This window comes from Anarhichas minor, unplaced genomic scaffold, assembly GCF_050575085.1.
Source record: "Anarhichas minor isolate MPS153535 unplaced genomic scaffold, ASM5057508v1 ptg000040l, whole genome shotgun sequence".
In the NCBI taxonomy this organism is placed as follows: Eukaryota; Metazoa; Chordata; class Actinopteri; order Perciformes; family Anarhichadidae; genus Anarhichas; species Anarhichas minor.
This window is the reverse complement of record NW_027466486.1, coordinates 16,688,449-16,715,912: the sequence shown is the minus strand read 5'-3', so window position 1 is coordinate 16,715,912 and position 27,464 is coordinate 16,688,449. Positions and strand designations below refer to the sequence as shown.

The window sequence follows — 27,464 nt, the reverse complement described above, 5'->3', positions numbered from 1 at the left end:
TTCTTGATTGAGAACAGGTGTGGCAGTAATCAGGCCTGGGTGTGGCTAGAGAAATTGAACTCAGCTTTCCAAAGATGTGATAAACCACAGTTAATTTATGTTTTAACAGGGGGGGGCAATCACTTTTTCACACAGGGCCATGTAGGTTTGGATTTTTTTTCCCCCTTAATAATAAAAACCTTCATTTAAAAACTGCATTTTGTGTTTACTTGTGTTATCTTTGTCTAATATTTAAATTTGTTTGATGATCTGAAACATTTAAGTGTGACAAACATGCAAAAAAATAAGAAATCAGGAAGGGGGCAAACACTTTTTCACACAACTGTGTATATATATGTATGTATATATATATATATATATATATATATATATATATATATATATATATATATATATATATACAGCTTTAGAGGACGCTGAGATAAAAGCTTTGGTCTCGACAACATGGCACAGTGAACATTGCTTTAGGCTACGGTGATGGATCTCAGCTGTCCCTACAGCATCTGCTGTCCGCTGGCATTTATTACCTCGCACAAAAGCCAACACAGACCGACTGGACACTCGCCACCTGCTGCCCCCATACCCTTCTGCCTCCCTGCTTCCATTTTCAGCCTTTAGCTGCAGGGGCTAGTGGGCCAGCCGACGTCCTTATTTGCATTGCTGGTAAGCGCACTTAAATTGCCACCGTGTGTCAGTAAAGTCAGAGCCCTCTGACCTGCCTCCCTTCTACAGTGTATATCTCCTCTTGAGGAATGACAGCAGGGTAGCCTGTTGCAATATTATGCTGAGCAAAACCTTTCCGTACACCATCCTTCCCACTCCAGACCTGTTCTCCTCATCGAGATGGATCGTCCCGGTTCAGCTGTGTCTGCCAGCTGTAACAGAGGCACTCCGATGGATGCTAGCCACTTGAGGAGGTGTCGTTCTCTACAATAGAACATCTGCCTCACTCAGCTGGTAGTGCTGTTCTTGTGTAATGAGACACAGCAGTGGAATAAAACCCATTTGCAAGGGTGACAGGGGTATAAAAGATAGCGCGGTGGTGCAGGTGTTTAAATATGGCATCCCATAAGCAACCCGCTCTCAGTCTCGTCCCACTCCCAGGGTGTCAAATAGCAACACATGGGCAGAGGCCCCCGGATTCGTGATACCAAGTCACCCTTTGAGTCTGTATAGGATGCAGGCTTTCGGGTATCTTTAATGTAAACCCATTTGCACAATTATTAGATGCTCAGAGCAACTGATGTAGTATTAAGAAAGTCTGCTAAAGGCGAGAGGAAGGGTCAAACAAACTCGGAACTTTCACCCAGGGGACCGGCGTTCGTCTCAACTACAATGCTGCCTTACGTGACACTGCGCCACTGAGTCACATCACAATATGTCTGTACCTTACGTTACATTATAAGGGTTACATATTTGAAGGCAAACCATGATGTTTTTTCTAACCCTAGGTAGTTTTGTTGCCTAAACCTCAAGCGTCAGGATCTCACACAACAGGCTGGGAAGTATGCCCAAGGAACAAAAATGAACTAGTAGGGATGAGATCACATTTCCCTTCTAGTTAGCACATTGTTTCATTTGCACAGCTATTTCATGTTGTGGAGGATAGCAAAAAAATCGAGCTCATTTATCAAGCATTGATGAAGCAGGAGCATTTGTTTGCAGGTGTGACATTATTCAAACACTGAGGTCTCATTAATATCGCAGCATCAGTCTCACACATTCCCCACTCAGGAGTGAACAGGCGATTGTGTCTGACAGCTACTTTTAAGTGCATCAGGAATGACACGATGGAAAGAAAACAAGATGATGAAATGAATGGAAACAACTGCTCAGTTTGGCTGGACTCTAAGATGCCCAGTTGTTAAAGTGAAGTTTGTCTCGGACTTTGGATGGAAATTCAGCGACCACATTAACAGAATTTGCTGACAAGAGTTTACTGCTGCTGTTTACGATGGCACAGAGTTGCCGTTGCCTGGAACAACGGGAAACTATCAAACTGTTCATTTGATTTGATACATGAGGCAAAAGGCTTATTTTATTGTTTTGGTGTTGTCAGTAGTTTCTTCAATATCTTCAAGGCCGTAGAGGGTCTGTAGTGAAGGATATCTCTTGACCTCCTGCCAGCGTGTGCCGCCTTTGTAGTTTTTGAAGAGTGGATGCTAAGGATAAGGTGAAGGGAGGGAGTTTACAGGGGATGGGAAAGCCTGACATTTGACTTTGATCCCCTTTGATCTAGAATCAGAAACCGTCGCGGGCAGTCGAGCATCACTCTATCTTAATACTGTACTTCCAGACATCTCGCTTCTTGGTGCTCGCTGTCAATAAACGCATTCAGTTACAATCAAACCCATCTCTTATTTCAAAACCAGGGGAAATCGAGAACAAGTTAAATTTTTCTGCTAAAAGGGAAGGTCCAACTGATTAACATCAACTCATACTGGGTAAAGAAAAACAAGCCATGAAATAAGCATGTCCTTATTAATTTGTGCAACAGAATCAGAGTTCTCTGTGTTTAAGTGTTGTAGATCATTTCTTTGCCGCACCTGTCATACCCGCTGTTTGTACAAAATCACTCAAAAGCTACTCATCCATCTCTGTATGTCAAAGCTCCAGCTCCCTTGAGAGGAAATGAATTTGCCTAGAATACCTAAGCCATAAAAAGTCGAATGGATACATAAATAAACTCAGCCAGACACAATATCATCCTAATCAGGAAATAAACATATTCATCATCTCAGTTAAGGGCTTCATGGGGAAATTTGTCAGCGCAGTTTTCACTCGCAATCCACAAAGGGGCATACATCGTTGGATGTAATTTACTTGATGTCAAAAGCATTCCTGTGCAAATTCAGCCTCATTTTTTTTAAAGCATGTAATCCCATAGTTGTGCATTACTGGGAATTGACTATTTATGTACAAAATGTGAGATGGCATCCATTGCATCTCAATAACCTTTTGTTTGCGTAAATCGACACATCACTCAATCTCCGCACTGTCTGATGAATGAGGTCAGGGTCGTGTAGGTACGTAGCCTATAGACGCGATAGGCTCAATACCAACCACTTAAGATTGAGGGATTGCCTCCACACGGTTCTCAAAAAGGTGACTGTTGAAAAAGAAACCTGTTGAAATACCACTCGTGTTTTGTATATAAAAGGGGAGCAACATTACGGTGGAGTTCAAGTTATGCCTTCCAGCTGGTAAAATGTTGTCATCATTCAATTCATTTGGCAAATTAGTGTTGCTGATTTTAACTTGGAGCAGTACCCATATAAACTAAACTATGCCAATTTCTTGGGCTGTACACAAAGACATTATAAAAACTGTGAAAGGGTTAAATCTGTGCATGATTAAGACAAAAACATGGACAACTTCCAGACCTGACAAAGCCTTGATAAATGAACATCATGCTGTATTGAAGACTTGAATCGAGCAATTGAGACCATAAACTCATGTTCACAATGTTTACTGAACTAAAATCAAGTAAGAAGAGGGTCATTTTCTCATAGACTTATATAAAATCTGTCTTCTTTTTGCAACCAGATGAGTCGCCCCCTGCTGGCCATTAGAAAGAATGCAAGTTCAAGGCACTTCCAGAATTGGCTTCATGTTTCAGGTCACGGGGGTTGCCACTACAGTACATCTTCGTTTTTTACATTCGAGTCTTCCATTGAGTATTTTCGAATGATGCTTCAAATTTCTTTTGGGGCTGTTAGATTGCTGCTAGCCTGCCTTGTTAAGCTACAGATGCTCGCTTCCCTTTCTGTTTTTGACTGTGATGAAAATGTTCTTTTTGAAAGGCTATATGCCAACAATTATGGTTTAAAGTGGAATCCTTTGTTGAACAAAAACATGTTGTGAATTTTGGAAATCATTACATCTATCTTTTTTCAATAAATGTTGACCTTTACACTGAGGACTCAGACAATTACACAGATGACTAAGCACCGTGTGTGTGTGTGTGTGTGTGTGTGTGTGTGTGTGTGTGTGTGTGTGTGTGTGTGTGTGTGTGTGTGTGTGTGTGTGTGTGTGTGTGTGTGTGTGTGTGTGTGTGTGTGTGTGTGTGTGTGTGTGTGTGTGTGTGTGTGAGAGAGAGAGAGAGAGAGAGTTGGGAGGCAAAGAGAAGTTGGTCTTGTACGCAGTGTCGCTGTAAATTGTTAACAATAATAACTTCAACGTCAATGTTTTGAATGAGTCTGCAAACTATTTGGTATAGTTCCAGGAATTTCAGTTTGCCCTGTTTTATGTTTCCTTGAGCAGAAATTTTAAAGTGGTTCGCTGATTTCCTATTACCCATTTCATGCCAGGATGCCTTTCAGCAAAAAGAATCATCCCTTTAATTCCCTTTAAAGCACCTAAGCACATTCATTGTATGGGCAACACCTTTTACAGGCCATGTTTGCATGGATTTGTTTTGTTGGATAACCAATTTAAGTATAAAACCAGCACCATTCACAAAGGACAGGCTGCTTTGCTAATGACCTCAACTGCATTTGCAAGTGAAGCTAACAAAATGACAAGCACATGTGAATAATCTATCAAACATGGCATTGGTCACAGCCCTTACAAAGAATATATAAATATTGAGCTTGATCTCTCATGTAGGCGGCTGTAGAGAAATGAGTTACAAGCCTTTATTATCATCAGTCTCTTTGTTTGTTGGCCATGCAGTTCCCATTACGTCGGTTCCGGCTTTAAATTAACTTCATCATCCTCTCTCTTAGTAAGAAACGACATGCAGGAATCAATAATTGAGCTTCACACATTTGAAGTCTTTAAACGTCCTTTGTAGATTTGCATCTGCAAACCCCCATGAGGCTTTACGGCTTCAAGCTGTATAGGATCCTGAGCATCACCGCAACCAATGACAGACATCTCTCGGGGATTAGAATTCATAGATTGTCTTTAATTATCATCAACGCCTAGTGTGCTGAGGGCCCATAGACCTGGCCTGCAGAAAGAAAGAAAAAAACAGGGTTTGAGTAACAAGGATAATGTGATCATAATCAATAATGTGCTCTGGAAGCATTAATGATGTATTGGGATACGGGACTGATGGAATTGCATTCAGATGAAATTACATAAAATGAACGGTGTGTGGATTGGCAAAATTCGAAGTCAACCTTTTTAAATCATATCTGTGTGTGACTGCACATGGCAACTCTTTTTTCATTTCGCTCGGATCAAAAAAGCCCAAATATTAGATGACATAATGTTGAGGTAAAACAGCCAGTTATTTTCTGTAATGACATCTTGAAATAATCAAATCAATTCATAAAGTCATTATTATGGCTTTTCTGAAAATAATTATTGTGTAACAAATACCTGTATATGAACTCTTCAGCCTGTCTTATCTATAGTCACTGACCTGTGGGGGGGAAATGGCACATTATTAAATGGAGGGGTCCATATCTATATGGGATGGGAAAATGCCAACAACAAAAAAAAACTATGATATGATCATTTCAGCATTTTTCGAAAGCAAAGTACTTAATGCTCAGACATGAGTTGGGATCAGTCTTTTCATCTCGCTCTCAGAACAACAGAAAACAGGCGTATCTCCCAATATGTTGAACTACTATTTTGATGTTTTGTATGCTAATTTGAAATGCTGCATTCACTCGGAATTAGAATCTAAAGCAGAATGGTAAAATTAGTTGAGGTGCATCAGAGATTACGTGCAACGGTAATGGTTAGACCGCATCATGATCCGTGTTGAAAAATGATCCTAGGGAAGAGGGACGTCTGGAGAGCCCTGCTGAGGCTGCTGCCCCAGTGACCCGGCCTCAGGAAAGAGGAGGAGACAATTGATGGATTGGATCGGATGTTACGTAGCTCATTCACACAAGAAAAGACTTTAAGTTTGTAAAAGGAACTTCACTAACAAGGGCCATGCCAATATCAGTATGAGTTTCGAGAGGTTTATTGCATAATGGAATGATTGTTAAATTTAGGAAGCGGAAGGGGTCGAGGGATAAAGGGATGTAGGGTAGGGGTAGAGAGATGAAGGGATGTAGGGTAGGGGTAGAGAGATGAAGGGTAGGGATGGAGGTTATGGGTAGAGGTAGAGGGATGTAGGGTAGGGATGGAGGTTAGGGGTAGAGGGATGAAGGGATGTAGGCTAGAGGGATGGAGGTAGAGGGATGAAGGGTAGGGGTAGGGATGGAGGTAGAGGGATGAAGGGTATGGATGAAGAAATTAAGGGGTGTAAGGAAAAAGAAACGAGGAGGGTTTGTAGAAAGGAGGTTAGGCGATCGATGGGGGACCGTTGATGTCCGGCGGCTGGCGGGAACGGAGGGAATGGAGACTGTAGGGTGGGGGCCGTCTCTCCGGAAGCTCTGGTGGTGCAGACTCCCCTGTTGTTCCTGTAATCCTGCAAGAGAGAGAGAGAGAGAAAATAGAAAGACAAAAACGGGGTTGGGGGGGAGGGATGTGAAAACTGAGTCAAAGAGGAAGTGAACGGGTTCGTTGTGCTTAAATACTTTGTGCAGAGGAAATGAGCTGTGTTCTGGGCGTGGCCCTGTTCCTGAACTAAGTTTATAAAACTACATATAAAGAGAAAGTTGCATTTTATATCTACATGCATTACCCAAATAATTAAGACGCTTAATAATTGTATTCAATATACTTTATTCCATCGCCATATCTTCATTCATGTTTCGTTTTGCCGTCATGCCATTCCGTCAGTTTTTTGTGCCGTCCAGATCCGTGTGAATGCAGCAAATTGTGTTACATTTGTCTTTTGGAATGTGTAAATGGACCTTTACAGCCATTTATATAACCAGTACAAACATTACATCATACTTTTGACTGACGTTAAATCTCCTGAAATATACAGATGGATGATTAAAAAATTATTCAAAAAGTTAAAATGCAGGTAATTCATTTACTTTTACCCAAATATACAACATGTCATATTACAGCCCTATTATACATACAACAGCTAAAGTACATCAACATTTAATAAAAGGTTCTTAATGCCGCAGGTAGGTTTTTCTAAAACAGGCACACATAAATTATTCTCTCTGATATATTACACTTTCACATTGAACACCTGGTTCTATTTCAAACAGCAATTACTGTGTGCTTGAGGACAAATCAAATATTAAAACAAACTTTCGGATAGTGGGAGAATGTTTGTCAGGACTCGCTCCTAATTAACTCGAACCGTCTGTGGGAAATTTATATATTTTTTTCTTTTTAAGGTAAGCCTACAGCCATTCCTCTTTAGTAGCTCCTCGATTTGCTTTGATTAAAACGTGCAATGATGTAATCAAAAGGTAAAGGAACCCATGCTCAGTGAGGATATGATTACATATTCAGAGGGCAGCATGGTTTTGAAAGAAATCAAAGATGAGATTGTGAACGAATGGGTAATAAAAACAGTCTCCGTGCCTGGTCATTTGGCAAGTCATCAGTTCTTAGTCACTTTGCACATGCATAACGTGGGCGAAACTAGATGACAGGCCCAGATCTTGCTTTGCCGCAGTTGAATCATATCTCTCATCACCATTTGGCAGCAAACAGAAGAGCTTTCTTCGTCGGTGTGCCAAGTGCAATTCTGCATGCGTGAATTTTGGCATGATATCCGTGGGTGGATAAATGTGATGAGACAGCTCTGAAACTTATGTCCATGTTAGTCTCCGTGAGTGTGTCAAGGATGCAAATGTGTGTATGTAACCAGTTTATGTAAATATTCTATTCTTGTTCCAGATTACGAAACAGCAAGACAAGACAACCATTATTGAAAGCCTCTATGATCCATATGTTTGAATATCAGAAGTTAAGGCCACTTCACCTCGTGATTAATACGTGGCATGAAAATGGCGAAATACTTGCTTGCGCTCTCAACAGGTGACGTAGTATAAAATGCTCGAGATATCTTAAGGTGGCCGGATGGAGAGCTGGATGGGTCTTACAGTCCTGGCCGGCCGAAAGTGGAGGTATTGTTTTTTTTATTTTACTAGTTTATGTAGTTATTTTAAGCCCAACCATGATTTTGTTTCTAAATCTAACCTACATTAGATTTAACTAAGTGGTTTTGTTGTCTAAACCCTAACTGAGACCCACAAACAGCCGTGGTGGCTGATAAATGAAACAAGAACGGTGGCGTACAAAAGACAAAAATGCATACCAATGACATGCGGAAATTTCGGGAAATATTGTGCTATTTATTCACCTTCCCATGAGATTGTGTTGTATTGACCAAGAGCAGCGTCTGTCAGTCTGTGCTCAGGTATATTGTTGTATAGCCTGAGCTACTGTAAGCTATAGTGTCTGGTTTCCTTTTAGCAAAAATGATCGGAGTAAATTTGAGTTCTCTTCTTGTAAACGGTTATGCAGTGTATATGTCTAGGGCTTTTATTGTCAAGGTGAGGACAGAAGGAGTGGATCTGCTCCGCATTGCCTTTGCCAGGCTTAAAAGGATCAATACAATTTGCATTCTTGGTTGGGACTGCAGAGCCTCAGTGTAGGTTTTGAATTTGTCCGTTCCCCTCAATGTGATTGGTTGATTATTCCTGGTGCGAAAGTTTAGAAAAATTCTTGTTCCGAGAACAAAAGTATAGCTAATAAAAACGTATATATTGACATGTGATTTAATTGCACGGATAATCCCCCCCCCCCCCCCCCCCTCCCACACACACACACACACCTCCCCCTTATGTACTGTTCAGAGCAACGTTCAAGCCTTTGCTCAGGTTCTAATGAACACACTGCATCATTCCACCCATGCTACACAGACATTTATTGAAGTGAAGGAAATGAGCTTTCACCGCAACCTTGAACCTCTCAATTTCTCCACATCTCATCAGCCCTTTAGGTCCCCGGTGGCAATGAGCTGCAGGAATCAATGTTTTTTGCCAAATGACAAGTTTTAGGCATGGAAACCATTACCCTTACTGGCACTAAGTGGCTGGGAACGACTGCCACAATGATTCCTCTGAAGGCAGCTGCCTCCTCAAGTGGACAGCCATGTAATTTAAAGAGAAGCATTACGCAACCCTGATGCCACCTCATTAGGTAAAGCTCCTTTTTTTAAGGATCCGGTCCTACGTCTCAATTCACTGATAACTTGTCCAAACTGTGTTTAAAGTCTCATAGTATATGTTAAGTACTGTAGATGATAATGTTTAAGGAGATTAGGGAGACCTCTGTTAATGGTGAGGGGTATTTGATCGTGCTAATGGGATGTTGAAAATGCTGTATAGTGGAATAGAATATTGGACAGAAACTTGACTTTTTCCGCAAAGTACTACATGTGTATGTAGTGAATTAGCAAGATAAAAATCATGCAGAAATTAAGTTAAACTACAAGTTCAGCACCACACTATACACCCCACAGACAGATGTATGTATGACTTACGAGCCCGGCAGACAGTATAGGACCATATAACCTTTTGTGTGCATTTGCTGGTGAAAGATTTGTTACAGAATAGGACATTATTGACTTGAGTTTCTGTAAAGGTCGCTTTCTGGTCGAGATATAGTTCCATGCCATTGGCAGTTTGTTGTTTTTTTTCCCTACTAGCCAGTGAAGTTACAGCCAAAGCTTCCATACCATGATTTGAAGTTCGAAGGCACATCACATCAAAATATCAAACTTGGTTCATAATGCTGCGCAGAACTAAACAAAGAATTGTTGGATACTGCCCCTTTGCTGCATCTCCCCCTCTCTCTCTCTCTCTCTCTCTCTCCCCCTCTCCCCTTTTCTTATCTATATTTGGCTGTAATATAATAAAAGCAAAAAGACATATTTTCTGCAGACCTGTACAGAAATGACAAGCACTATTGTAACACTAGTTTATTAATGTATGCTAAAACTCAAACATGGGTTGAACCGCAGCAGCCCTCTGTGACACTGGCACATCTTCTCTGTGGTCTATTGGAAAGTCTTTTATCTGAAGAACAGCCGCACTGTTAACACCCAGATAGATAAGGCTTTACAGTAAGAAGTGTGGTGTCAGGGTTATACAGGGCTGCACACATTTCTTCAAACGAAACTTATTACAAACCGATGGAAGTGAGTGCTCTTACTCTAAAATCAATACGGGAAATTGATTCTGATTTCTTGGAGACAGGCACAAGCAAACACTGAGAAAGTAGGTTTTCCCAGTTGTGCATGGACAGAATTGCTCATTTTATTCTTTTCACTTTCAGTCTTTTCGCAGTTCTTTTGTGGACATTTTCTAAACCAGTACAAGTACATCTCTGATTTCTTTCAGTGATTCAAATAGGTCCGCTGGTCTTATTGTCGGCTGGTGGAGTGAACAAAAGTTGGGAATATCGTGTCTGGTTATCCGATTACGGTTCCAACATAACAAAATAAAAACTGCAGACTTTGGTTGTTCGGGCAAAAAACCATGTGTATGTACTGTATCTTTAACCTAGAACAGTGGGTAGAAGTAGCCATCAGGAACCTGGTGGGGTGCAGGCAGTATTCAGCCTGGTCTCTAAAAAAATGACATTGCCATGCAACAAAGCAACACACTTAAATACGTACGTACCTTAAGTTACGTAACAAACACACTTATTTAAGAAACCTAACGAGTAGTTTTGTTTCAATTCACATCGTGAACCATGTGTTTAAAACTGGGAGAAAATACATTTCCCTCTAAACATAATTGAGAATGCGGTTTAGTTGTTTGGGAAACTAATATTTTGGAGACAGGGGTTGCTGAATTACACTGTTTCTTTGGGGGGTGAGAAGGTACTCTACGCGCATACATGAAAAATATACCATGATTTCATACTGGGAATGTTTACCCTGGAACAACAAAAAAAGCTAAGTATTTACTGTTACCATTTTCTTTTTCACCCCCCTCCATACACGATGAAAATGCACAGTGGAAACCTAAAAATGCAAAAAAAAACTGTGGCACTAAAATTATAAGTATTTTTGAGCTCCCCCTATAAATATCTCCAATGAGGCTTTCATGGAGAGCTCCCCGTAGCGCCCCAGAGCTAGAATATACTTCCATAGAACCGCATTCTTTTATTTGGAGCAGAAACTATACTTTTTCCACGGTAATCAAAACTCTTTGGCTTCTGCTGTTATTTATTATGTTTACATGTATCCTATGCTGCCACATCAAGCATCCTCAACCATACTGCCATGTCGAATTGGTATTACGTCTATATGTTAAATATGTGGTAAGTTAACGCAGCTCTACAAAACCCGAGAAATTAAAAAAATGGTGTGTGTGTGGGGGGGTTCACATATTTTCTTTTATGAGCTGTAACATGATTAGTCGTAGTGAAGCTGTTGTGCGAAACGATGCATTCGTCTCACTGTCACCTTTCTGGTGCACGGATTTGCTGAATTAAACCACACTTTGCGTTGACATGCGAAAAATACATTGTGCAAAAAAAAACGATATTTTAATTGGTGTGAGCTTTTCACTAAATATCGGCCTAATGCAGCATAGCATTATCGCACAAACATGTTTGTATGTTCACAGCTTTAATGTGATCTTTGTTGATATATTAGTCACAGTACACGTGTAATCAAGTCCTCCACCCTGTTTGAAGCCCAGCCCGTATAGGGCCACTTCATTGGAGAAAAGCAAAATAGTGGTAGATCACACGACACTCTAGTCCCTCTCCTCCAGAGCCTATAGCACAAGAAGTCATTTGAAAGTGACCAAGCCCCATCAAACAGCGATTTACCGAGCCACAGGGACGAGTCTACGTGAGGGCCGTCCACGGAGAGAGAGAGGATTTGTGGAAGGAAAGCTGACCCTTAATTTTCTCCCTGGACACATTTTTTAGGGAGGGTATTAGAGCGGTAATAAAATACCTTAACTTCTACCACAGCCAGCCCAAGTTTTGACAGCAGCAATATTTAAATACCCACCACCACCATTAAAGTCGTTACTGTTGTGCCTCGTGTGCTGGCACAAAGGGGATGTTGTGCAACCAAAAGGACGAGGCCATTAAATCTGAAATTAAAAAAACTGTCCAACTGACAGGGTTCTTCCTCCCTGAGCCCGTTATTACTTCTTCCTTCTGATCTTTTTAAAGTTTTCGTCAAATCGTGGAACGAAGCGGAATATTTAGAAGATTCTGCAACAGTTTGAAAAGCCTGTTTCGACTGTAGTTAAAGAAGCAAGGGCCTCGTTTGTTGAAGCTGCGGACTTTCAATCAAAGACCGATCCTGCTGCGGCAACGTTTTGTTTATTCAACTGAACACCTCTCCCCCCCCCCCCCCCCGGCTGTTTATGTATTTTTGAAATGCTTGTGCTGCGTTTCATATTTCCATTCATCTTTGCCTGCTATTATTGAAGCGCTTGCTGCTGCCATCAATTTTTTTTTTTTCACAATGAGTTTGTGATTAATGAGATTTTACAAGGTGGGCTTCAAGATTCACTTTTGGACATTGAAAACGTGTCTTTTTGCTGATACTTTTATACATTTATTTTCCTTTTTTTTTTAACTATTGCTGAAGACTTGAATCGTTTCATTTCAGGCATCTCCATATGTAAATGCCTCTTGTTTCTTCCAGATCACCGATGCCCTGGCAGTAGCAGAACATGTGACCAGCACCTGGAGGGTATCCCAGAGTTCACATGGAGCATAGTGGCTGCCGGGGACCTGCGGGAGGAAAGGAACGAGAAAAGCGAGAAGAAGGCAGGAAGCCCCCAGGGGTGGGAGGAAGGTAAGAACGAAGGTATCACGCTCCCCCCGTTGCAGGGGAATTTCATTTTTCAACAAACTTTCTCAATCGTCTCTTATTCAATACTTTCTTATTCATTTCTTAGTCACGTTAAACTTGGTAAAGAACGCATCGTCTGTTACTTTCTGGGCAACCTTTTTTTCATGTCAATGTCACTGTTTTCTCGTAGCAATCTTTTTTATCTCTGTTGCATTATGGGTTACTACTTTGGCAACTCTAACCCAACTTCCAATTTTAAAATGCAAAATTCAAGTGTGACTCATACATTCCCCACAACCTACTCCCTACACATACTTTGTCGCTCTTCATAGTCTTGCGACTTCTCTCAAAAAGCCCTTCTGCTATCTAACTATTGCTAAATTAAGTAGCATATTAAACTTGGCCTGGTGTAAATGGCCGAATAGGTATTCGGCAATTTTTAACTTTTCCTAAAGTTTTCTCAGGCAAAAGGCTGAATATAGTTTACTGAGCCAGTAGTCTGAGACATCTTGTAGGGCCCTGCCTTCGAATCTTCCATATGCCCCTGCATCCTTCATTTTCATACCTTGGAAGATGAGAAAACCGTGTCTGTCGTCTGAGGTGATGGTGAAATGGAGGGAGACAGAGGGGTCTATTTATTTCCTTAAATGTTTTTTTTCCCTATCATGAGCCACAAGTCTGAGACCAGATGAGTGGAGTGCTGGAGGAAATTGGAAAAAAGTGAAATATACTGTATTGACTGGTAAGAGAAGGGAGCTGCTGTGAATATAGTGGAGAAATGATTGACGTCTGTCCTGTCCTTTAACTTATAAACGAGGGCAGGGTATGTGTGTATGCATATGTGTGTTGGTTCATATATCACAGGCTCCCTTGATTTCTCTCCGTCATTATGATCAATTAAGAAAGATGACTTTGTTTTCCACCTATGTCACATAGCTTGGTAGCACCTTACATTTGTAATAACATAATAAAATGGGTATTTGTTTGATAATAAAGAAATAATTCATAATTAATTAATGCCATGTAATTACCAGAGTAATAACCAGGTTATATCTTGAGCAGGATGGCCATCGCTCCACCCGCCTTAATCTTTGCCAAGGTGCTGGAAGTATAAAAAAAGTCCAAACTAATAAGAAACACTAAGATCTATGCCGTGTTACACTTTAGCATTTTGCAGCCATGACTCACGGTTATTACACAGACACTACCACAAATATCTCGACACAAGCATGTTGGAGAACTGCAATGACCTCCAGGTAAGCTCTCTAGAGCCAGTGTTTAGTTTGACCTTCCTGGGCTACTGTAGAAACATGGCGGACTTCGTGAGACGGACCCGTTATAGATATGAAGGGGCTCATTTTAAACTAACAAAACACGATTCTTAATTTCAGGTGATTATACACGACTGAAAACATATTTATGAATATTGTACTCCATTTCAGCCAATAAATCCCACTAAATCTTACACACTGGCCCCTAAAATATATTTTTGGCACCTTATTACTTAACGTAAATTTCAGTCCAATATTACACAGATTTACCCATTGTTAATACCAAGCTACCACCTGGTTATTACTTTGATAATTACATAGGATTACTTAGTTACTGTTGGGGCTAGATATTTTCAGGGGAGACCCAGACCGCTGGACTTTCGCTGCTGCAAACCTTCGGCAGCGAAGTCGCACCAAAAATGAACTGGATCCGGTTTACAATCGAAAAGTATTTAATAAACAAGAGAAGCTAGAACAGTTGCAAACTGAATTACTCTATCGATATCAATATGTCCCCAGGGCAGAGTTCTCACAAGGCCCACCTAATAGGCCAGCCCAGCTGGTCAACTACACAGAGTGGTAACGGCGCGAACTCTAGCCCAAACCCTCTGGAACTAGCCTATATTTAAAAGTCTCTGTCCGAAAGTTTAAATGTCCAGTATCAGCCTCTGTGATTGGCCGAAATTCAATAGCCCCTCCTGGATTCGCGCAGTTATCATCTCAGTGTTTGGTTGAAGTCGTCCGGACTCCTCCTCTGGTCCTGGTGGTCTCTGCAATGCCTGTCTCGAAATCCCTGTCTGTCCCTTGGCAATTCTTCACCGTTTAATACATTCAATGATTGTCTTTTATGGCTTAACACTTCTATGATAAACATACTGTAACATATTATACACTCCATAAGTAAATATATTGTGACATTCTTATTATTGTGACACTTCTACTCACCACTTGGGGTGTTATTAATCATACTAATAATGTTTTTAATACTGAAATCCTCCACATTACTAACTCTTTCTTTTCAAACTATTCCCCCACTATTCCCATGCCATTAATGAACTTTAAAGTAAAGTGCTACTGAAGTGAAATTTTGACTCGGAGAGGGAAGACAGTTTTCAGTATGAAATGTCTTCGTCCGTGCCAGGTTTCTTTGGTTGTGTTTTCACATCACCTTTGTAGTCCTGTCTTCAAACATAATCTTTACTATCAAGCTAGATTTCCATACTTGCTTTAAATATGGCTCTATTGACTCTTGAATGTAATGAGGGCATATAACATACCCGGATTACTACTCAGTTTTAAAAGACCATGACTATACAAAATTAACAAAATTGGTTTCTCTGCCCACCTAAAATGATTATTATTGAGTAAATCTAACGGATGCTAAATCCCCAAGACCAGAGCGATTTATTCAGAAATGTATATGATGTGCACACATTGAAGCGATTATCTGTAAAGCAATGTAATTAAAGGGGACATCAGGCCTTTGCAGCCTTCTCCCTGACCCCGTAACAGCCATAGTTAAAGTCACGCATGTATATATGCAAAAGACAAAAAAGAAAAGACAATTATGCTGATCGTGATTGAAGGTTGGCAACGCGGAGTACAAAGGAAATATATGTGCATAATCATGTTTGAGCCTTCGGTTAGCCACAATACAGTTGGCGTGTTTTGAATAATTGAGCTGGGCGAGCTGCTGTCTCCACACATTTCACCGGCGCTTGTGATTTAAAAGGGATGGAAATAAGAGATGAATACTTAATGGCTGTGATGAGTGAAATCGCTTGAGCTGTTTTCTACCGTATCCAACTCTTCCGCTGTTCAACTTTGAAGCTCATGCCGTTAGGACAGTGTTGCTTTTATCCAGAGATGCTGGTAGTTACCGTGAAAGTTGTGCAGACCCGAGCTGACGAATCGCAGATGGTAACTAGATGGTAACAAGTCCTGCTACCGTCATCAGTGCTTTCTATTGATGCCTCTGTGCTGTATATAGCAGAAGCAAATGTACTCACGTACTGTGCCATTTTGCATTGGAGACGGTGCCCCGTTAATTCATATGAAAGTTGCTCAGTGGCGAAAAAAGTTTGAATTGCACACCTTTTTCCCAATGTAATTTTTTTCATGGGCCCAATGGCATCGTGTGATGGACTCAGAAGTTGTTACTCCACCATTTGGCGGTGATGTAAAATTTGCCTCAAAGCCCGGCGCTCCTCCTGGGGGGCTTGATTCAGACTGCCGAGCCTCCGTGTTATCATTTCACCACCTTCATAAAGTGAAGGCACAACTCAAACGTTATCTTCTTCATTCGTGCTGTAAATGGAACCTTCATTTACCGCTGAGATCCCGACCCGGTGGAAGACAGAACCAATCTAAACGGCAATGGTGTCATAATGCTACAGCCAGTACATTGTGAAATATGGAACATTTACTTCATAATGATAAATCAACGTAAAGAAAAATGTACCACTTTAATACAAAATATAAAGCAACTAATAAATGATGTATTATTATAGGTTAAGCAGTATATAAAGTAATTGAAACTATCCTGTACTTTTGTAATTTTGGCTGCAAGATTTTTATTTCTAACAGAGTATTTTTGTTACTTTTATCTGAGTAAAAGGTCTGAATACCACTGGTATGTAGTGATGCCCACTAGAGGATACGTAAAGGCCATTTATAGTATAAAGAATAACATGAGGCTATATACCACTGCTTGAACTTCCATTCGCACTGTGACAGTTTGCAACATGTATGGTACCAAAGATCCCATTACACTGTGGCGGAGATGACGAATTGATGCAATTGTTGCTGGTCATTATCATGATTTGCCTGGCCATCACTAGACATGTGACAGCAGCACACGGTGCACCCTGCTCCTCCACTCAGGCTGATATACGGGGGCGGTTAGCCACATTGCCGCTGCGGGTAAAGCAAGTAATAAGAACAGCATGAGGCAACGGTTGCCCTCAGCAAGGCAACTGACGTAAAAAGAGGACGCTTAACATTCAGATCAACAAAATCATGGTGGTAATTGTGGAACGGGTTCGACGCATTAGCTCTGTCTGTCGTGAAGGGTTTTTTTCTGTAGTGGCTGGCTAACAGGTGGTGACACGCAGCAGCAAGTTGGAGGTAGAGCTCAAGGAATACACGGCCACTCAATCAAACCGTTACTTTAAACACTAATCGAGCTGATCGAAAACGAGAGCACAGTCTAGAGAGGTTTTGAACAGAGACGCGGTGGGAGAGAAGAAACAAGGCCAGAAAACGATGTAAATGTGTTGAGCTTCTCCTGTGTCCTCTCTGCATGGAGCGGGTCATCTCCATTCCACGTCTGCCCCCCCCCCAGATGGTGATTACTCATTTGATATGTCGCTCTCACAGGGAACGGAGAGGCGTGAGTTTGGAGCGTGGAGCTGGCTGGCACGGAGGAGATCTCTAGTAGAACGCTGTTTTGCTGGAGCCATTGATTTGTTTGTTTTGTAACGGGGTGGCCCCGGGGCTGTCTGTCATCTGCCAACTTACGGAGTCATTTGTGGTTTACTTAGCCGGGCTGAGCATTATAGGATGGAAAAAAAGGCTAAATATAGGGGGAGCTTAAGCTTACGGAAGCTAATTAGGGACGGGAGGAACCAGACTTTTTCAATTTGATACAATACATGTTCTTTGTGTTACAATTTGAACAATAACGATAGTCATTTCTTAAATGGGTGTGGGATTGTTCAAAATAATGGTAATTTTTTTAAGAAAAACACTCAAAGGAAAATCACATAACGGCCATTCATAACAAATTAATTACAAAATCAAATAGAGTACAATTCAATATGTTTATGTAAAGTCAAATATATATATAGTTTGATTAAATAATAAGGCTCCTTATAACTTTTACGGTGGTGTTTTAAATGTTTGATGAGGTCGCTAGTGTTGCTGCTGTGTTGCATTTCATCGCCACAAATGGTGCATCTTGCTGTATTTTTATATGTATTATGTATAAAATGCATTATGTATGACATACTAAAGTTGGTGAAGCTAGATAGATCTTGTGTAGATAGATCTCTACACAATAGCATACAAAAAAACACCCACACAGAGCAAAGGTGTGTGTGCAGCCGGCTGACATTCGGATTTGGTTTTTGGCGAACTTGGCCGGCACAACGACCTGCAGATCGTTCTCCGCCAGTTACTTTTTCGCTGACCGTGAAGTGGCACCGCCGCTTTGGCTCAGTCACTACATGCTCTGCCCTTTGGGAGGACAGAGCAAACGGCAACATGGAGGCAAGCGAAGGCTGCAGCTGGTGGGCACTTGAGCATAGCTGCCCACAAGCTTTTAAAGTGCCTTTTGCAGAGCCTCAGTGGGGCCCTATGGGAATGCCTTCCTGAGCCCTCTCATAAAGGCCCGGGTTAACAGTCCAGACAATATACATTGGTAAAGAACACTGCAGGTGATCCTTATTATTGGGAGCGCCACACAAAGTGTCTCAAAGTTTGATCTTAAAATGAGCCAGAAGAAAACATATGACTACGTAGTTGCTATCACCTCTACCCGGTGAGATTACATCTGGACAGATCAATGGTCCAATTGCCAAGCAGGCAGGAGAGCCACCCAATGCCTGCACCCAGAACACTTCTTATCTGAGCAAATAATTATGAACCATTACCCTGGATGAGAGGCAATTTGTTCTACTTATCTGTTTTGGACCTGGAACATAATAGCCCTGGCATTTGAAGCAACACTGTGCTCTGGGATCTGCAAACCCGAACTGTTAATAAGCATGGCAAAAAAAAAAAGACAGAATAGAATGGCTACCGTCATGGCAACACACTTGGCCTGTCAGACCTGTGTTTGTCTGGAACTAAAAAAAGAACAGCAAGGCATTAGCAACTGCACAGTTGTCTTGCAAGTAGAAAACAAGAGTTGGCTCACCCAGGCGGCCTGGCCAGACCTCTGACTGACCCAATGTAGGGAACATCGATTGTTATTCAGAACTTAGTTAGTGAAACTTTTGACCCACGACCTTTCGTCCATAACATGCCCCCTTCTAATGTACGTTTCAGAAGATACATGCAGGGCAAGTTTTTCAGTGTTTTTGTGCAATGCTCTATACAATGAAACACGCTTGAAATGCGCCCCGACTCCTAACGCGAAGTCTTGGCAATCTGGTCCATATGGAGGTGCAAGATCTGCTGAAGCACTTGTAAACGAAAGCGGTGAAACAACATATACACACTCTGCTTGAGATTTAATGGGGACTTAAATTAGCAATTCAAGCTCCAACACCTTTTTAAACACAACTTTGTAGGCTTCCAGAGGCAGCGAAGGTCCTCAAGAATAATTGTATGATCAGAAAAAAAGCCTAGCTGTTTGTTAGAATATAGAACAAATGTATACACGGATTGTGATTCTACCAGACGAGCCGCAGAAGCGTCCCAGAAAGCAGCTGAACAATGAACGCGTGTAGTTGTTGATAGTGATTTTTGATGTATTATACTGCAATGGACTGGGGTAACATGTTAGTGTTAAACTGTGGAAATAATGAGCTAATGTTAAAAAGTAATTTGCAGTTAGTGGAATTTACAGGATGTCAGTGAACATGTTTTATGCTTAGAGCCCGTAAAGCCCGCAGTCAGTTGTCAAATACCTATAACAGGGATTTGTGAGAGATAGCTAGCTTCGGATTGGACAGTGCGAGAGGACATCTTGTGGTCGTTCTCGTGGCTGTTGCAAGAGAGCATGCAGTTAAGTAATGCGGGAGAAAATACGTTTCTCTAGAAAACGCAAAGTGCAGTTTAGTTTTATGGGAACGTAATTTCGTAGGAGAAAGGGGTTAAACGTCGGTGAGGGCTTTGGCTTGGCTCGTCTCCGAGACATAACTTGAGAGGAATCAGCCAGACATGTTCCAAACCAGCGATCGGCAACACTGGAGACACGTTAAGGTGTAAATGTAATGAGGACAAATCATTATGAGATACAATCTGAGCATTTCAACGCTAGGTGTAAAGGGGGTCTGAATGTTTGTGGCTGTTTGTCACCTGACCTCTTTATCTCTTTCTTTTTGGTGTGATCGCCTCTGACTCAACAGTTCCAAATCGTCTACTCTTGAAACCAGGATGTGCTATTAAAAGTGCCGCTTACACACGGGGACGCACCTTTGCTTTGAATAATGTCACCGAAGTATGTACCTACAGATGTAAAACGGTTTAAGATAAACGTGTAACGAGCCCACTTACTCATTTCCCGTGGGCATGCGTCTGTTAGTCATTATAAGGAGATGAGGAGGAGATATTGGACTCCAACGTACAGCCCACTGGAGCAGTTTGATGTCAGGAAAGGGCAAAAGCGCATTTTTTGCAGGTTAAGTTAAGGATTAATAAGAGGCACGCACTATACACTGAACCGCCTCTTCTTAGGAGTGTACCTCAGGGGAAATGCGGTTTCCGCTGTGGAAGCTACAAGCCGAGAGAGGTGATGCTCTGATTAGCATGGTAACAAAAGAGCGTCTCCGAGGGTGTCGAAGGTTCAGGGCCAGGTAAACCAGACGCTTTACTGACCTCATGGGGAGGGGGGGGGGGGGGGTTAAAATGTTGATGTCTGCACGCAACATTCGCTCATTAAAAAACACTGCAGCTTCGTATCATTGGAGGTTTGACCTTTTTGCTGGATTCATACTCTCCTTCTACTTCAGGTCAGCATAATCAATCAGCAGTATAGACCGGTCAGGACGGGACACGCAACGCACCTGGATCAGCCGGACCGAGAGGAACGGCAAGTTCTCTGTCTGAAGTTGGACCCCAGGGCTCCAAGCAGTCCTCTTTCCTTTCAACCTTCCTTACTCAGAAACACCACTTGATAAGTCACTGCTAATGAGGTGGTATGGATTAGCCACGGCTTCGTTCTTTTTTTCTCTCTCTCATCAATGATCAAACCTTGAAGGTTTTGTTTCCTGAGCCTAGAGGTGATCGCATCACGGAGACCCCCAGGCATTCAGGGAGCAGTTCTTAATGCACCCGGCCACCTGCATCCCCTCAGTGTCTAACGACACACAGAGGACCTGACCATTGTCAATAATCCAGCAAGCGGCCCGCTGTAGAGCCTGCTTCTTTAATGAACTGCCCTGCACTATGAAAGCCAGGTCAGCGGAGCTCAGTGGAGCTCAGCGCTACATACGTGCTGTGTTATTTCAATAATGTATCACTACTCCGATTGACGTTGCAACTTAATTACCCTGTTCTCAATAACGTAACGATCACCTCTTCACATCTTTGGGGGTTCAAAAATGACAGAAAGAAATGTGAAATGTGTGTCTGCTGGTGGCGGGTATTTCTTTAGTGCCCGACACGTTGCTTACCTGTAGATCTGTAAAGCCCATGCCCACAGACGCGCATACTGTCCTGCATGTGCGAATTAGAGTTCATTGATAAATGTTCCTTAGTTTTCAATTTGCATTTGTTATGTTATTCTATTCTTATGTATTCTTATGAACACCTCAGTAAGAAAAAAACAATAAATATGTTGGGACCATGTGCTTGGCTTCGCCATGTGCTCTTGGGACAAAGAGATGTATATAATAATAATCGTTAATAATTTTACTCACATTAATATTTCTATTGATCAATAATTTCGTTTTTATATATGCTGATAACTCAAACAAGCTCCTTTTCGTTCCCAACAAATACTTATACCTGTGTGTGTGTGTGTGTGTGTGTGTGTGTGTATATATATATATATATATATATGTCTCTCATAGTTGAAGTGTACCTATGATGAAAATTACAGGCCTCTCTCATCTTTTTAAGTGGGAGAACTTGCACAATTGGTGGCTGACTAAATACTTTTTTTCCCCACTGTATATATATATATATATATATATATTTATATATATATATATATATATATATATATATATATATATAAGCACTGCGCAACCAAAGAATACAGATTTATCAGCGATATAAATAGATCATATTATGGAAACCAATAAGTGTAAGTTGGAATTCCAGAAAGTCAGTGTCGCTAAAGTTCAATGTATGTCAATGACTTGAGAATAAACCACCTGGAGAGTTGGAGATGATCTCAATGGTCTGGTGCTCAATCCCATAACTTCACTACAATTGCTCCGAAGGTCACACATTAAAAATTAATATTTCAATTAGAATGTCTGTCCAAAAGCAAGCTCTTTATTTTGGACCAGTAGCAGAAACATTATGTTGATCTGTTAGATCATGGTGGATTCAGTCGGAGTTGGCCTATTTCTTTTTGTGTTGTTTTTTAAATTGTGCCAATTGTTAGTTTTGTTTCCTGCAGACGTGCATTATTTATGGGTTATGTTAGTGTATCGTGATGAGCAGCGCGGATGAGTATTCCTGTATCTTCCACCATGTAAACTGCGTGGACCCAAGATAGAACAGCTGCTGCCAGGAAAAAGCCAATGGAGATCTCAATAAACCAAGAAACAAACTGATGCGAAACACTTAGAGCTAAAAGAAATACATAAGCCAGTGCCAAAGCCTTCATGTATCTTGCCGTGGCCTCAGTCGATGGATCGTGCTCTTAACTCCAGCTGAGGCTGAAGCTATTCGGGGCAAACTATCCCCAGGGATAATAATTACCTGTGTGAGCTACGGAGACGCTGTCATCCTCCATTGTCTCTCTCTCTCGCACGTTTAATGAACTACAGTTAAAAGACAAATAAAACAGAAGGAAGCAATTATAGGTACAGCATACCTTTCAACAACGGGAAAAGAAAAAAACCCTCATTATCTCAACGTTCATTCTGATGTAATTAGGATACCCTCTGTAGAATATCCAATTAGTATTCCAGTGCTAGGTTGTTGACATCGCTCCCAAAGCGTGGCCACTGTGGTTGTATGTGCAGTAAGTGTGTCTTGTTTTGCAACTGAGGCTGTCTCCTGTGATTCCAGTTAATATAAATAACTTGAGCAGGGAAGCACATGGAATCATCTTTGCTGCCCCTTGTGATATGCATTATTAAGTCTCAAATCAAATGACTTGTTTTCTCAGATTTGGTTTTTCCAACTTCTTGGGTTGAACACGTTGAGTGCAAAACTTTTAAAAGTAACCGGAACCCCGCCCTGTCAATTACTCCCACGTTCGTTTGCCCCAAGGCCACAAAACAAAACACATTTCTACTCTGATATTAGGCAAACCTGTTATAACTGCCAGACGCTGCTCACTTAGCCTTGAGTAGATCATTGATCCCTAAAGGTCAGATCGATTGGTTTCTTGAGGGCCAGTGTCTACCACACTCAATCCCGTACCCGTATCCCGCCCACTGCAGAGATATCTGTCCGCACTCAATCAATCAGCTTATTGATCCTGACCTGAACAAGGGGGCAATAGGGTGTGTGTGTGTGTGTGTGTGTGTGTGTGTGTGTGTGTGTGTGTGTGTGTGTGTGTGTGTGTGTGTGTGTGTGTGTGTGTGTGTGTGTGTGTGTGTGTGTGTGTGTGTGTGTGTGTGTGTGTGTGTGTGTGTGTGTGTGTGTAATGTTGAAGTAAGCAGGCTCACACCCGCATTCATCCATGGAATTACCTGGACTTGGCGAAATTGCGCTCTGGAGCTCAACCCATTTGTACAATTGAAGCAAACTCAAGTCAGCAGCAGTTCAGATAATTGAATTCGTGGAGGAGGTGGGACCAGGGTGGGCCACGTACGGCTGGGTTAACTTCTAGTCTGATATAATATTTCTATGAATGAAAGCCTGAATTGTATCTGTGTTTTTTCCTCCAAAATTTTACTTTAAACGAGCCAAACCATATTGGCCCCACTGACTTGTGTTCAATTTTATACCGATTGCGTGCATTGTTTAACTGCAGTTACCAACTACGTTGCATCAGAACCATGCAGCGCTCTCTGTTGTTTATAGAGGGCACGCTATCCGTATAGATTTGAGGCAATGTCCGTGGTACTGACAAAGGGGTGAAGCTCGATGGAAATAATACGCTTTATTAGCGCTGAAGGCAGCAAATGGATGTTTCTAAGCGCTGCCAACAGATGGTTCTCAGAAATGCAAACAGCTTTTTCTAAGCCCCCCAAACAGCTGTTTACAAGTGTCAGAGGGTAATTCCATTACGCACGGCCGTTCACTGTTTTTACCTTCATTAAATCTAACCCTGAAAGCAGGCTGCTGCAGTATAGCCTTACAGACCTCTTTACACATTAGAAAATATAACTCTATATTCTGCTTTTTGTATGAAGGAGACTTCCGGTTACCAGGGTGCACCAGAGCCTCTTTTCCAACTTTCTTTTTAGCAATTGTAGCATCTCATGTTTTCAGCCTTGAAACACATTGCAGTGCAACGGCTCTTGTGTAACATTTATTAATAAACTATACGACTATGCACGAGGTTAAATTAATAAGAACGATTGCTAAAATTGCGTCCGTCCGAATCGTCCGAAATAATCATATACACAGTTTCACTAAATCAATGTCTCTATTTTTCAATTGGTACCTACATCATGGAGAATAATACTCTATCACTCCAAACAACGCCTTTGTTAACATTTTCAAAAATAACAACCAGCGAACGTTGTGTGAATGTTGTGAAAACGCCACACAAACGTTCTGTGAACGTTAGAATAACGTCCTGCGAACGCTCTGTGAACGTGATAATAACGTCCCGCGAACGCTCTGTGAACGTGATAATAACGTCCCGCGAACGTTCTGTGAACGTGATAATAACGTCCCGCGAACGCTCTGTGAACGTGATAACGTCCCGCGAACGTTCTGTGAACGTGATAATAACGTCCCGCGAACGCTCTCTGAACGTGATAATAACGTCCCGAGAACGCTCTGTGAACGTGATAATAACGTCCCGCGAACGCTCTCTGAACGTGATAATAACGTCCTGAGAACGCTCTGTGAACGTGATAATAACGTCCTGAGAACGCTCTGTGAACATGATAATAACGTCCTGCGAACGCTCTGTGAATGTGATAATAACGTCCTGAGAACGCTCTGTGAACGGGATAATAACGTCCTGAGAACGCTCTGTGAACGTGATAATAACGTCCTGAGAACGCTCTGTGAACATGATAATAACGTCCTGCGAACGCTCTGTGAATGTGATAATAACGTCCTGAGAACGCTCTGTGAACGGGATAATAACGTCCTGAGAACGCTCTGTGAACATGATAATAACGTCCTGCGAACGCTCTGTGAATGTGATAATAACGTCCTGAGAACGCTCTGTGAACGGGATAATAACGTCCTGAGAACGCTCTGTGAACGTGATAATAACGTCCTGAGAACGCTCTGTGAACGTGATAATAACGTCCTGAGAACGCTCTGTGAACGTGATAATAACGTCCTGCGAACGCTCTGTGAACGTGATAATAACGTCCTGAGAACGCTCTGTGAACGTGATAATAACGTCCTGAGAACGCTCTGTGAACGTGATAATAACGTCCTGAGAACGCTCTGTGAACGTGATAATAACGTCCTGAGAACGCTCTGTGAATGTGATAATAACGTCCCGCGAACGTCCTGTGAACGTGATAATAACGTCCTGCGAACGCTCTGTGAACGTGATAATAACGTCCTGAGAACGCTCTGTGAACGTGATAATAACGTCCTGCGAACGCTCTGTGAACGTGACAACGTTCTGCGAACGTTCAATAACTGGCCACATAGTCATTTCTGCTGCCTTTTGTGGAAACCAAGTAAACGACAAAGACTAAACCTGAACTCTCAGGAAACGTTAACTGCAATTAACTGGTTTGCGGACATTCTGTGAAAATAAGGGAAACAACTTCAAGTAAACTTTTTGAAAACAACACCCCACCAACATCTGGTTATCAGGGTTATAAGTGTGCGTAATAGCTTACAGTCCATATTAACACTAGTCATTGGTTACCAACCAACATCCCCCCATTAAAAGCACTCTAGAGCCAGGCCTATATACAAGCACTCCCTCACAAACTCAAACACACACATCCTTAGTCGGGATGTGTGACAGTGCAGGACTCCCCGTGGCTGTGATCAGACACATTTCTGCTCCCACTGGGGACCTGCTGAGGTGAGTGGAGGGTCTGATTCATCCTCCATCTTGGACATGGTTCTACCTTTGATCCAGCTCCCCCCCCCTGCTGGTCTTTGAAGCATCTCGCATCAGAGACCCTTGTGTGTTTCCAAGCTTGCAGTTTTTGCCCTCCGTGCAATTTTTCTTGTCTTGTTTTTTTTAACATCACGCCTTCGAGGGCAAAGATTAAGACACATACGCTCAGTGACAAATGTTACCCCTTAGCCCAGCCCATTCGTTCCTGGTTCAGTATCGTTCTCCCAGCAAAGCCGTTGCAGTCCCATCACTCTTTGATTAATGAGACCCAGATAAAGACATCTCTCTACTGTTTTAAACCCTTTTTGGTCTTTCCAGTGAAAAGTAAAAACATCTGTGCTTTGTCACTTAGTTCTGCATTTGAAATTATAAAATGATGGTGTTCGAACATCCTCCCTTCATCTCTTTGCATGCATTTAGTGTGCTTTCTACCTGCACATATACTCATATTTGACACGGGGATTTTGAAGATGAACATTATGGTGGGGTTCCAGCCTGTACGTTAGTGTGGTTTGGAACTGGCCTCCTCAGTACATAAAGCAGTTTAATAACATTGATAAGAAATGCAGAGGCAGGGAGACAACGCAGACAGATGTCACAATAAAGAATAGTAGATTTAATATGTGATCCAGCTTGTAAAGAGGGTGAGATGACATGCAAAGACTGGTGGAATGGAAATGTTTTTGTTTTGACTGCGTCAGTGATGAAGGTTTCTCATATATCCTGCAGTAGGCATTTCTGATGGGGAGGAAAAATATGGCAGAGATGTGGCCAAGGTGACTGAATTAATTAAGCACCATTAGCAGTAATAGAAGCATTTATGACGTGGCAGCAGCATGGCATAAAGTGGTTGTTTTCAAAAACAGAAAATCAAAGATAGTAGAAAGTATGGGCTACTGAAGGTTTAGAGGAGAAAAAGAAAAGAGCTTTATTGTGTATGTTTCATGTGAAGGGACAGTGTTTGCTTGTATAATGTTCTAGTTTAGGCCCGATGGCAACATTAATTCAGCGCTCCCTGACGATAAACGGCGACAGAATGTTGATTAATTGGTAGCTTCAAAGCTTCATTCATAGTGTTGGCATTCAAATTCTAAACAATGCTGTACAGCTTTTGGCTTTTTCTCTATTCATTATGTTTGAACCCGGCACTGATGCAGATAAAGATCAGGCTGCACTAGTATTATTGTTATCATACTTTGTGTAGAGTAAGATTACAGTTGTGGCAGTGTGATTGTTGCAGACTCATATAATCCAAACATTTACGATAACTCCAGAGTGTTTAGTCCAAAAGTCTAATTTGTTTTGAAAAAGCATAGATGTAATCATTTCCAAAATTCACAACATGTTTTAAATATTCTGCTTCAATACATATTTGTTGGCATTTAGCCTTTCATAATCAACATTTACCCTGCAGCTAGCCACTCTCAACACCAATGCGCAATGCACTTTAGACAATATGCAATTATTTGTG

At 41.6% G+C, this 27,464-nt stretch overlaps 1 protein-coding gene across 1 annotated transcript in view; it reads left to right on the top strand.

Moving 5' to 3' along the window:
* Positions 1-27,464, top strand: part of alk (ALK receptor tyrosine kinase) — a 369,109-nt gene that overhangs the window by 144,097 nt on the left and 197,548 nt on the right. The window contains exon 3 of the mRNA XM_076107773.1: positions 12,506-12,670. Within this exon, the coding sequence (XP_075963888.1) occupies positions 12,506-12,670 (165 nt within the window). The remainder of the gene's footprint in view (positions 1-12,505; positions 12,671-27,464) is intronic.